Source organism: Ambystoma mexicanum, chromosome 1p (genome assembly GCF_040938575.1).
Source record: "Ambystoma mexicanum isolate Mex_15411 chromosome 1p, UKY_AmexF1_1, whole genome shotgun sequence".
NCBI lineage: Eukaryota > Metazoa > Chordata > Amphibia > Caudata > Ambystomatidae > Ambystoma > Ambystoma mexicanum.
The window spans coordinates 97886323-97898964 of NC_090921.1; the positions used below are offsets into that span (position 1 = coordinate 97886323).

The window sequence follows — 12642 nt, forward strand, 5'->3', positions numbered from 1 at the left end:
TAATCTAGAACTCTATGTCAAGCTTCTAGCTTTTGTTGCAAATATCCAAGTCACAGAAGTCCCCTCATAGTGTTCAACACCAATTTCCAAGTCCTCAGCCTCCTTATATCATTCAATGCAGCATCCAGACAAACATCCAGAGGATCCAGAGGATCCTATTCAAGGCTCTAAGCATCACCCACAAATGTGTCCATCTTGCCGCCCCAATGTACCTTTCGCAGAGGATCCACCTGGTCTCCTCCACAAGACCCACTAGATCACCCTATGCCAGCATGCTCTCAGTACCCAGGGTAAAAAAGACCAGAGCAGGGGGCTCCAGTTTCCCGTACCTCGCTGCCGTACACTGGAACACCCTCCCTAGCTCCCTGCGCTCTGAACCCTCACTGACCGCCTTTCGGAAAACCCTGAAAACGACCCTGTTCATCTAACAATTACATGGCCTAGCCCTCATAATTGTATTGTATGATGTATTATGTGATATATCTGATCACAGGTCACTGCCTTACTGTAACCCAAGGCACAACCTGCTCACATTGTAACTAAGTCTTCCTGCAAGTAACAGTGCCACAATGCCCCTGGGCTGCCTGCGCGCTATATAAATTTAATAAATAAATAAATAATATGCTTCCAATTGATTAGGTACCTATCCCTCACATTAAATGCAAACCAACCTGGCAACAACCTGCCCTTTTCGCTTCTTGCTTGCAAAACAGCTCTTGTCAATCCATCGTAAATCCCGGAGGAGTATCAGAGACACAACCCTCGGAAGCTTCTCTGAAGTTCCTTGGTGAAAGATATCAAGTGATGTGCTGACCAACTCCTATCCCAGAAAGCAGTATTCCATTCACCAGCCTAATGATGCCCAACAGCACCTGCTCAATAACTCACGCAGCACCATCAAGCACGATGAGCTTAAACTTGAGACATGGAAAGTAAGCAACCCATCACTTCCTCAACCCAACCAAAAACATCACACGACATAGGCTAACACCACAGATTCAGGAAGGATAGTCCTCTGTTCAACCAGAATCCCAGAAACATTCTATTCAGTCTTGACACAAGAATGGAATTCCTTTACACCTGAAATCTATCCACACCAACCATACTACCATGCTGAATCTAAGCACCCACCTGTTGCAGATGTTCTTCTAATTGTCTTAGTCCTCACAATTAATCATCCACCACCATTTATTCTCACATACATGCTGTTCCTTGGCTCACTTATGGCGGGACTAGGATCTTCATGGCAGGTCTTGAACATGGCCAGGTTGCATTGGCCACAATCCTTGACTTATTCATCTTAAATCGCACTCTTTGTGGTGTAAATGTATATACCATGCCTATCTGTTGTATATATTTAACCTCTAATATGCATCACACTACTGACAAGAAGGTGTCTTCCCCGGGTATACAGAGATATATAGCAAAATGTGTACCGTGGTGATGGGGCAAAACGATGCAGTGACCAAGGAACATCTGGGAAATCAATCACAAAATATGCAATTCAGTGTCTGGTATTATTTTCCATTGGCTTTATAATGGGCAGCCTGCTTTCATATCATTTAATAATGTGTTTATTTCTACCGTATCCTCTCCAGGTTGGAATCCAAGAAATTATGGTGAAGCGGTGCGTGTCGCAGCTCTGCAGCGCATTAGACTATATGCACAGCCTGGGGCTCGTGCACAGGGACATCAAACCAGACAACGTCATGCTGATGGACCCAGAATGCCATTGCGTCAAGCTGAGTGACTTTGGACTCACAAGCCTGACTGGCTTTAACATTACAGCCATGTCCTGTATCAACCCTTATATGGCCCCAGAGCTGTGTCGCCTCAGACATCCAAATACTATCATCTTACACCCCAGTCTTGATGTTTGGGCCTTGGCCGTTCTCATTTTGACAACCATGACCGGATTCTTCCCCTGGGAACGGGCTTTGCCATCAGACCGACATTATAAAGATTTGTACTGGTGGCAGGTGAGAGGACCCAGTTCACCTGTTCCCAGCTACTGGCAGAGGTTCACTCCTCAAGCCCATTGCTTTATGAAGCAAATGTTGACCTTTGACCCACTGAGAAGGTGTTCTGCCATTAAAGTTCAGCAATACCTCAGTGTTCCATGGAAAACTGAGAACATCCTGGCAGTGGTCAGGTCAGACAGTGAGGAGGAGGAAGACATGGAGTCACAGGAAGAGGTGGAGTCACATCAAGGAGACGTGGGACAGCAGGAAGAGGTTGTGTACCAAGGAGAGGTGGAACAGGAAAGTGAGGTGAAGAACCAGGAGAGTATTTCCATGCGGGTCGCCATTGTCTTTGTCGATGACATGGGAGTCCTACTTCCCGACACGTCTTTGGTGGTGATCAGCGATGAGGAAGTGTCGCTCACTCTCGGTGCTGAGTTGGAAATCACGTGAGCATGCATCCTTTGTTGGGTGAGTAAAATAAATATCAAATGGTCAGTGTATGTCATGCCCACCTAAAATGCACAATAACCTCCCACACAAGATCCATATTGGATGCTTTGTAAGGAAGTGCTGGCACCTACCACATTTCACTCTGTGCACCAGATGCTATATTAACATTCTACGTATTGTTATTGTTGGGAAGGGGTCATACTGCTTCTGTTGTTCATTGACCGTGGCCAATGATGTTTCATTTTCCAAATCTCATTTTGTACACGTGAACATCCCAATGCTTGAGTCCACTAATCATGTTCTTTGCTTCGTTCTCTTGTAGAATGTCAGCATTTGTTGGGTCTTAAGAATTGTGTGCCCAATGGTGGATCCTACCCATCTCTCAGCGGAGACACAACACTTCCAACTATCGCATCTAGTGGATCATCAGACAATATTGCGATGAAGGAGCAAAGTCATCACATAGACCCAAGATTAATAATCCCATTTCTTCTTCAAACCCAAATAATGGGTTGAGATTGAAACTTTGCCTGGGTTTGGCAACCTTTGACGCTTGTAAACTGTGAATGCAGAATGCAACAAATCGCTTCAATGAGCCGACGATGAGAGATGTTCTCCCAAATATTGGTCCTGGTGGCACATTGAAGTCTGGCATGATTTCCCAATATCAAATCCTTCAACAAAACCAGAATGTGCTAAAAGCCGGAAGTAACACCTCCTTCTCCACTGAATTAACTTACAGAATGGACATAAAGACAGTGTTCGAGGCTCTGGCTACCACCAGCAACACATCACCGTGCCAGGCTATTCAGAGGCTACATGGGGCATTTTTGATGTGCAGTAGAATAGATCCTACTATGGAAGGGAGACTGCACACTCTGTATCAAGTGTCTGTTGGAGGACTAAGAAAGGGTAACAGGAGCATCAGAACAGACAGATGCTCATATATTTTGTCATGTTATGAGTTTAAGTGCTTACCTGTTTCACATGTTGTTGCTGCATCTATGAAAACTGTAATGCGATGGGCAAACATGTTGTTAATAACTAGGAAGAGAATAAATCTTACCCAAAGAATGTTTGTGTTGTCATGTGTGTCACAAGTTTCCACATGGGATCAAGAAAGATGCCAAGATCTTGTCTGAAGTGTCAGTGTTCACTCTGTTTTTTACAGGGTTTGTTACAGGGCTGGCCAATTTTACGGAGAAATTGGATTTTCACAAACAGTAGAAGTCAGAATGCTCTGCTCCTTAATAGGTTTATGTTCCTTCATATTAATCTCCTTGCCCGATATCTCTACCAAGAACAGCTAGCCTTCCCAGCCTTAGTAGCATCAGTGAAACAGTCCAAGATATGTTGCCTCGCCTCTTTTTTAAAAACATTTTAATTTATTGATTTCTACTCAGTTTAGCCTGAGTTTTATCAAGGTTTCAACCCGCTTTTACAAAACTTCTCTTTTCACTTCAAATCCAGACCGCTGTCAAATCTCTCTGGCTTATCATAAAAAGGTGACGAGGATTGCCCCTTCATCCTGCTCACTATGATGGCTCACAGTTTGTCTGCGCCGTACTTGGCATTTGTGGTTGGAATGCCAGTTCTATTAGTTTAACCATCGCCACAGTCCATCTAGTCGTTTCGCCAGAGACCAATCTGTTCCACAGGTCGTCTGGTTGTATCATCCATGGATTTGTTATCAGCGGTAGGAGGTATGTGCTTCTGTTTTGTGTAGTTTGCGGACAGTCCACCACCAGATGTTTCAGGGTTTCTACCACTGGTTCATTTTTACATAGGCGACATCTCTGGTCGCTCGCGGATCCTCGAATAGATGTAATCTCTTGAGTTAGCAGTAGGTTTAATCTAGCTTTCATGAACAGATTTCTCAATCTTTTGTCCGGGAATTTCGCACAGTATTTTTGCGGTATTTTCAGCTTATTGAAAGTCGGCGGCAGATGCGTTAGAAGTTTATTCCCCACCGCTTTCTCAATTGTCAGGATCCAATCCAAATCCTCCATTTTTTTTTTGATGCGATCAGGATTTTCCTTTAGATCTTTTTCTGTGCAGGCTATTTGAGATAGGTCATCTTTTCTGGTTTTTACCCATTTTTTTAGGGCTTTTCGCATTGTCCTATTTCAATTTCTTCCTTAATGATGTTATACGTGCGTAGTGTGTCAGTCATGATTATTTTCCTGTATAGTCTCATGGCACTTTGGTCGACCATAGACACTAGTGACACAAAGCCCAGTTCTCGCCTGATGGCCGGCATGGAGGTCGACTTTGGGAGGCCTAACACTGCCTTCCAAACGTGTCCCTCCAATTTGTTCCAGAGCGGACGTGTGATGTATAGAGAGGCTTCCATTCCATATACCAGAGATGGGACTTCTTTTGTCTTGTAAAAGTTTATCGCCGGAATTAGTGAAAACTTCCCAAACTTGTTATCTAGTGCTCTTGTTTGAGAAGTTAGGCGTTCGGCTTTCTCCCACAGTAGATCTTGCATTGACTTGTCAGTTCCTGAGCTGTCAATCTGAACTCCAAGATATTTGATGTTCTTTACGGTTTCAATTTTGGTGCTCTCAAGAAACCAGTTCTGTTGTTTCTTTGGTTTAGTTGGTACTTTCTCGATTGGCAGAATTTTGTTTTTAGTTTTGTTTATCTCAAGCTGGTTCTCCTCGATATATTTCTCCACGTTTGATAGTTTTCGTGGCAACCCAACTTTTGTCTGGTCTGTCTGGTCTATCAGAATAACGTCATCGGCATACAAGAGTCTTGGTATCTCTGTTTTTCCAATTTTTGGAGGGAAGGCCCTTATTTTTCTTTCTGATTGCTGATAATCTCCTAGGAACGCAATGAATAAGGCTGGGGCCAAGGGACATCCCTGCTTGGCTCCTCTATTCACCGTGATCTCCTCTGATAGAGTGCCCTGATGGTTTAGCTTGACTCTGATTTTCGTCTGAGAGTGTAGGGCTTTTATCGGTTCGAGCACCTTTTTTGGACAGTTCCAGCTATGTAGTTTCGACCACAATTTGTTCCGGTCGATCCTGTCAAAAGCTTTGGAAAGGTCCACGAAAGCCAGATACACCTTTGGCGCTCCTTCCTTTACTTTAGCTTTCATGGTGTTTATTAACATGATTTTGATCGCTGTACTGCCGTTTCTTTTGAAAGCCCGTTTGGAGATTGTCTTTTGAAGGGCCATTTTTTTCCCAGGTTCTAAAATGGTCAAGCAGGTGGGTTGCGTACATTTTCCCTATTATGTCCTGTAAGGCTATCGGCTTATAGTTTTCGGGTTCTTTTCGGCATCCTTTTTTGTAGACTGGGACTATGACTGCTTTCTGCCATGTTTCCGGAATCAGTTTTTTCTTGCAACATTCTGCAAAGATCATGCTGGTCACTTCCGACCATTCTTTTGGAAACCGGGGCTCTGGATGTTTTCAACTTCTCGATTGTCGTTTCAATGTCAGCAGGGTTTGATACGTCCACCCAAGTTGTGTTTGACGCTTGCTTCGTCCCGGCCATGTCAGAGTTCGGGCAATCAAATTCGCTGATAGTTAGTTTATCCACCTGGCTTCTGAGACGGCGTTGCACCGCGTTGTACTTGATGTACTATTCATAGTTTTTATTAGTGCCCAAAATTCACTTGATTTATTTGTTTGTATTTTTCTCATCATATCTTCAGCGTCATTTTGGTATTGTGCTGCTCTATGGTGTTTTCGCCAGCTGTTGTACTTTTTCACTTCCAATTGCCTCTTCTCCCAATCTTCCTGGGCGTTTGTTTTCTTGGCTATTCTTCTCAGTCTTCTCCCTATTTTTCTTGTTTGTTGGATGTTCGTTTCCGTGACCATTTCATACGTCCTTTTTTCCGGCCTTCTACCTTGCCACGTACAGATCAATAGGTTATGGTCACTGTGTTGCATTTTTAGCACCTTGAAGCTCATAATATTTGGTGTGAGACCATCAGAGCTGAATATATAATCTAGTGTTGCTTTCGAGGAATTACGTTCCCAAGTCGGGATATTTTCTTGCTCTGGGAACAGCAAGGCTATGTTTTGTATATTTCTCGATCTAATAACTTCGGACCATGCCTTTCCTCGCTCTATAGCTGATTCTGTTCCCCCAGGCCACTGGACGTCACCCAAATTCGCCCCCGCTGTCTCTCCGCATTTGGCATTGAAGTCTCCACATATGATGATTTCAATTTTGTCGAATTCTTCATACAGCTGATCAATCGTGGCGCCCATATTGGCGCAAACGTTTTTTTGGACATGCGTTGAGGGTTCCAATAGCAATTTATTATTGCTAGACAATTTGGGTGGTTGTTCTGCTTTCTCACATTAGAATGTAACCATGTTGTCAGAATAACAAGCATTTCAAATGCCTCTTTCCACTTTCTTGGTTCCGTTAGGCCCAGGCCTGTTTTAATTGCAGTTAGGAGACCAGACGATGGTCTGCCTAGAAGGCCTTTCACTGCTGGCGATATTTCCATGGTATAACCGTCGAGTGTGGGTTGGTCCAACAACCAAGTTTCTTGCAGGCAGACTATGTCATGGAGCCCCAGATTTACGTCTCCGACTGTCGTTAGGTGAGCATGGCCTCTTGTATTCCAAGATCCCAAACTATATTTTTCATTTTCGGGTCGCTCCGCTCCTATTTTTGTTTTGTTGGCGTGGACACAGGCTGACCCTGGTCGTTGCTATTTAGCGCTGTTTTTGTTCCAGGTTGATGTCAGCCACTTCCATGGGCCTTTATATTCAGTTGACTCTGTCATTTTAGCTGGATGGTTCATCTTCGGATTTTTCTTTTCCTCTTGGGATTTTGAACCAGCCCCAGATTTTGCTTTTGTATAAAGTGGCTTTGCACTTACATAATGTGTTTTATTGAGGTAGATATATAGTTGGCTCTTGCCGCTCTATTCTTCTACTAAGCATAGCAAGCAGTACTGTTTCCTTAACTTCTTGCATTCCAAGCCTATTTACAGGCGTTAGTTAGTTGCATATTTTCATCCCGCTTTATGGTCATGTTTCTTTATATTTCAACATCGCCTCTTCTTCTAAGTCCAGTACATCTATATCCATAACATTTTGTCTTTGCGTTTTATCTTTTGTTTGTCATTTTGTTCATCTGTACGTCTGTCCGGGCCCTTGTGTCTTCACAATTTGCCTTCGATTAAGGCCCTTTGGGTCTCTTCTCGGACAGTTTGCAAGTAGTCTTCATTTCATGTCAGCTGCTGGTACGGTTGTCTCAATGGATACCGCACTGCCCATGGTTGGCTGATTATTGGCACTTCCACAGGTATTGCTCTTCTGATGGGCACTGGGCAGAGCCCTAGTGCGGCTCTCTGCTGGTATATTTGCTCATCATACGTCGCATATCTTGGTGTGTACGTTCCTGGTACTTCAAAATGTGTGGTTGGAGTGCAGGCCATATCTGGGACCTCCTCTACACTGGTCGGTTCATCGAACACTTCGGCTTTCTTCTTTGGATTTGTCTTACTTGGTTCTTCTGTATCCATCTCTTCGTCTTCTGGGTTTGTACATGATGGTGTGAAGGAGTGTCTTTTTGGGGTCCATATTTTTATCACTCCTTTTAAGTTTCCTGCTGTTTTCACATGTTCGTCTTTATTCCATGTCATTAGTTGACATTGTCCATTTGGGCTACAATAGATCAATTTTCCTTCATAATTGCTACATTTCCTGGGGTACAGGAACTTTGTTCCTTCTGGCGTAAACTCGCTGGCCTTCACAAAGTCTCTTATTTCACCGTCAGTCAGGTCTCTGGGCTTCCATCCTGGCTTGACATCGATCATGATCTTCATCCCTATGGCTTTCTTCGCCGTTTTCTGACATTGCGAGATTATTATCTTGATAACACAGAATCCTAGTAATATCATCACTAGCAGGGGTCCCAGGAACTTGAATATGTCTGCCATACATTTTGGGACCCCTCAGAATAGTGATCCAAACCAGCTGTCATCATTAACTACATCAGTTTCGTCTATCATCTGGTTCTGCAGATTTGTTAGCATATCTATGGCTTCTGTTAAAGTTCCATTTCTTCATCATGAGAAGGTATAAATGTGCAACATGATTCTCCGATTTTTGCACAAACTCCTCCATCCATCACTGTGATCATGTCAAGTACATATCTGCTCTGGAGAGTCATTAGTCTAATTGCTCTTAACTCTTTCTTGATTGCATTGAATCCCTTTACTATCGAGTTGATGGTCTACAGTAATTCGCATCTGGTGATTTGCAACCATTTAATGTATGCTCCAACTTTGAATCTTGGCATGAGGATTGTCGCGCACACTGATGAGGTGAGGCTGAACAGCTTGTGTTCATACAGGATTGCATGAAATGCTTCTTCTGTTTTGGCAGAAAAATAGTTTTCTCTCTTCACTCGTGTTGTCAGTTCCACAGATCTCCTTTTCCTCAGGTGGGCATCTGCTTTCGGGAAACTGTCAATATTCAGGTCACCTTTCGGGATCACTGGTGCTGGAACGTGGACGTTTACTATTGTGCATATGCCTCGCCAGTTTTTCGGCAGTCTTATGTATGCTGTGGATCTACACGCCCAATAATGATACATAATTACTGCGGTTCCGTGAGTCATTCCTGGAACTTCAAAAATTAATCTGCAGTTCTGATTCCCTCACATCTTCCTTGTGCCATTGTTCCTGAAGCACAATTTTGGGCTTTCCAGTGGCAGCATCTACAATGGTCCTCCTCTGTCTTCAACCCATGTCAGCAATCTTGTGAATTTTGGTCATAGAGGTTTGCACAACCTCTGAGTTTTCTATTGCCTCCTTGCAGGCTCCAAGGACCATCCATGCTAGGCAGATCACCACTCGTCTTCCCATCCGTTGGGAGAAAGCACTGTTCCCCAGATCTGCATCTGGCCTCTGTTCTTCCAAATTTGAGCCTCTTCTGGGGTTTTTCCTTGATCGTTCAGTCTCGGGTTTATTTCCCATCTTATTCCTGCTCCTTTAACTTCAGGCTTTTCATACCTGATCACCTGATTCCTAGTATGAGCTCTATTTCTCGTCTTAATGTCCTGGACGTAGTCATCTTCATCGGGCTAATCCGTTTCTGTTGCCCATCTCAATGAGGCATCCCTCCCCATAAACTTGCCTCTGGTGTTGCACATTGCTACGATTGCCAGACAGTGTGCTGTCGGGACATCAATTTCTAGAGCCACAAAGATCTTGGATTTTCCCATACTGTACGGTAGAAGTGCACAAATGACGCATTCTCCTTCTGATTTCCTTCTTCTAACTTCTTTCATTTGCTGGTACCAAATATTGTTTCCTAGATGTGCTGTGCTGTCCATGTCGTCGTTAAGTTCACTGTTATCTTCATGCAGGTTTCTCCTGATCCTTAGTGTCTTCTGTAGTTTGCTATAACTGCATCCCTAAATGTGTCTGTATGGCTTTTAATTACTGGAGGACTCTCGAGCATTCTGGTCCACGAGCAGGTTTCTTTTTCTGCATCAATGAGGTAGGTGGAGGTTTTGCAATTCTCTCCTTCTCTTCTTGCATTCTTTTTCTGCCATCTATCAGTGCCTTTATGAACCACCAGCCTGTTACTGGCCCAGTGTATGGCTGCATCATGGGCCTGGTACTTGTCCCTTGTTTTGGAACTTGTGTGCTCGTCAATACAGTTTTATTTTTCAGTTCCTCATGACGTTTCTTCGCTCTAGCTATAAACCGGAAAAAATTATCTATTAACATTTGTGTCCTTGTAGTGAATTCTCCTACATCCGCTTCTGTCTTCTTAAGGGCTTATGTTAAGTCTTCTTTCGTTGGCCTTTCTCTCGATTCTTGTCGGTCTCTCTCATTATTATCTGGGACTGATTGTTCGGTGGGCAGTCTCATGCTCTCTGTTGCCTTCGCTTGAGGTTCTGTGGCCATTGACATATGCCCTGGTTCGTGTACATTCAGTGTGTGTGTGCCTGTAGAGGTCAGTGCTATGTTTTCATTCATTCCATGCTGACCCTGCCTCCAGCTTTTCTCTTCATTTGTTACCTCAAGTGTGTATGTGTCGCTGCTAACTATATTCATTCTCAGGTCATTTTCCTTACCATCAGATTTTCTCGGGACTGGAATTACAATATAGGGTCTGGGTGCTTTTGTGGGTTTCATGCGTACATCATCAGGTGGGTGCACTGAAATTGGACCACTTCGTGCACCAAGAAAAAATGCAGTTCTGATCGCCAATGACAGCAAAATAATGATAAACACTATGCATAAATACATGATGGTACGGTAAGTGAGGCGGCACCATTTTCTCCCAGAGAAGCGAGAGTGCCCCTCTGCTTGTGGGAGGACCAGGTTACTGTTCTGGGCCCAATCTCGATCAGTTATTAAACGTCTATGTTATTGTTCTTCCCACTTCAATATTGTTTTTGATCAGTTTGTATCATAAAGTGTCTGGTGCTTCACTGGTGTCCCCCCTTTTGCGGGTGACGATTGTCTCTTGATACAGGATATAGTTCCCTTACTAGACGATGGAAAAATAGATTTAAATTAACACTACAGTACGTCACTTTTACTGTGCATGTTCGAAATACGTGAGTTCCCAGACCACCCCCGAATCTGCTTCAGTCCTTAGGACATGCTGGATGCTGGTCAGTGTGGAAAAAGGGGAAAAGTTTCAACAATTACAACAATTAGGGTTCTTGATTCTGTTCCCTCGATCTTTCCCTCTGCAGAAGGTTTCACTGGAATCTCCTCATATAATCTCTCTGAAAGTTAGACAGCTCCACCTGCAACATTATACCATGGAGGAGAGTTCCCATCTGAGCGACATTAGCTGGATCTCTGATAAAGGTGAGGACGTCAACCTGACAGGTCTCCCCACCATCTCTGGAAAGTCAGTGACTAGGCGAAAGAGGACGTTATGTGCCAGCCTGCTGTCTTCGGGTGACAGGGACATTTGTCCTGCCTTGCTGAGTGAGTTTCAGGATTACACGCTCTTTTCTCGCTGGGAACAATGTTTGCACTGTCCTGACACATGGATTGCGACCAAATTGTTGAGTTTGTTCCACAGCTGGTTCAAATGTTCAGTGTTTGCTGGATCTCTAATGAAAGTCAACATGTCAGTATTTCATCCGACAATAGATGGGCACTCTTCGATTATGCGAAAGAAAAGCGTATTGATGAGTTCATCTAGAATCGCCTGTGGTGGAAGCATTTGTGTCCTTATCACTGTATTTGGGCAGTACAATGAAGGCTTCCGCGATGACGGGAAGTAGTTGCCAGATTACTTTCTTGTTGGCAGGATCTTGGATAAAGTCTGTGACACTGGTGACCCTCCCTACCAGCGACAGATATGATACCAATACTAAATGGAAGTAGTTAAGCACGTCCTTTGTGATGTCTCTACTGGGGGACACCATAAGTGCTGCCAAACAAAGTCTTGGTGCTGGATGATTCAGGATACTGTATTTCGCTCTCACTATAAAAGTCAGTGATCAACATTTGTTACAGTCTTTTCCTTAATAAGTGCTTAAGTGTGACTTGGTTCAACAGTTCGTGTTAACAAACGTGCTGTGGCTTACATGCGCAATTTTCTTCATCACCCTGCAACTAAGATGCACAGAGTGTCCGTTTTATGTCCTTATCCCCCTTTTTGCTTAGAGGAAATGTCCAATTTAAGCCACAACTTGCAAAAGGTTCTTTTTTGTCTTTGCTTTCCTGCTCATGCGTCCTTCTTCCTCGTCATGCAGGTGCTGAGGTTCTTCCCCGTTGTCTGTGGTCTCTTCGCGGTGGGGTGCAGCTAGAGGGCTTTCTCCAATATAGGGCTTAATGTCATTGAGAATACTCTCGTGCCCTGCACTTTCACGGCTGATGGAGTGCAGTCTTCCACGATGAAAGGGCCATTGAATCTTGGCTCGTCCCACCTTTTCCTCGTATGGTTCTTCACCAATACAGCACGTCCAGTGAAAACGAGTGGAACACGTAAACCTTGAGCTGTGTCTGTTGCAGCATCCCCCTCTGTGTTTTGTGTTTCGCTGTACCCTTTTCGTCGTCGCTGCAGCTGGTCTGAAATTACGGTAAGGCTAGATGTCATGCAGTTCAGGTATCTTTGCATTTAGGATCCCAGGATCTCTCTGGTTGGCTGGGCATCACTTCTAGCTCTGTCTTGAGAGGTTAGGGGAGTATTCATTCTCCTTCCTGTGACTATCTTGTGCGGCGTAAGATGATGGTCGGAGCCTGGTTGGTTTCGAAGAGCATACAACG

At 44.0% G+C, this 12642-nt stretch overlaps 1 protein-coding gene across 1 annotated transcript in view; it reads left to right on the plus strand.

The window, feature by feature from the left end:
- LOC138453637 (serine/threonine-protein kinase SBK1-like) overlaps positions 1-2414 on the plus strand; it is a 42646-nt gene extending 40232 nt beyond the window's left edge. The window contains exon 4 of the mRNA XM_069606706.1: positions 1599-2414. Coding sequence (XP_069462807.1) covers positions 1599-2414 — 816 coding nt within the window. The remainder of the gene's footprint in view (positions 1-1598) is intronic.
- Positions 2415-12642: the final 10228 nt, after the last annotated feature.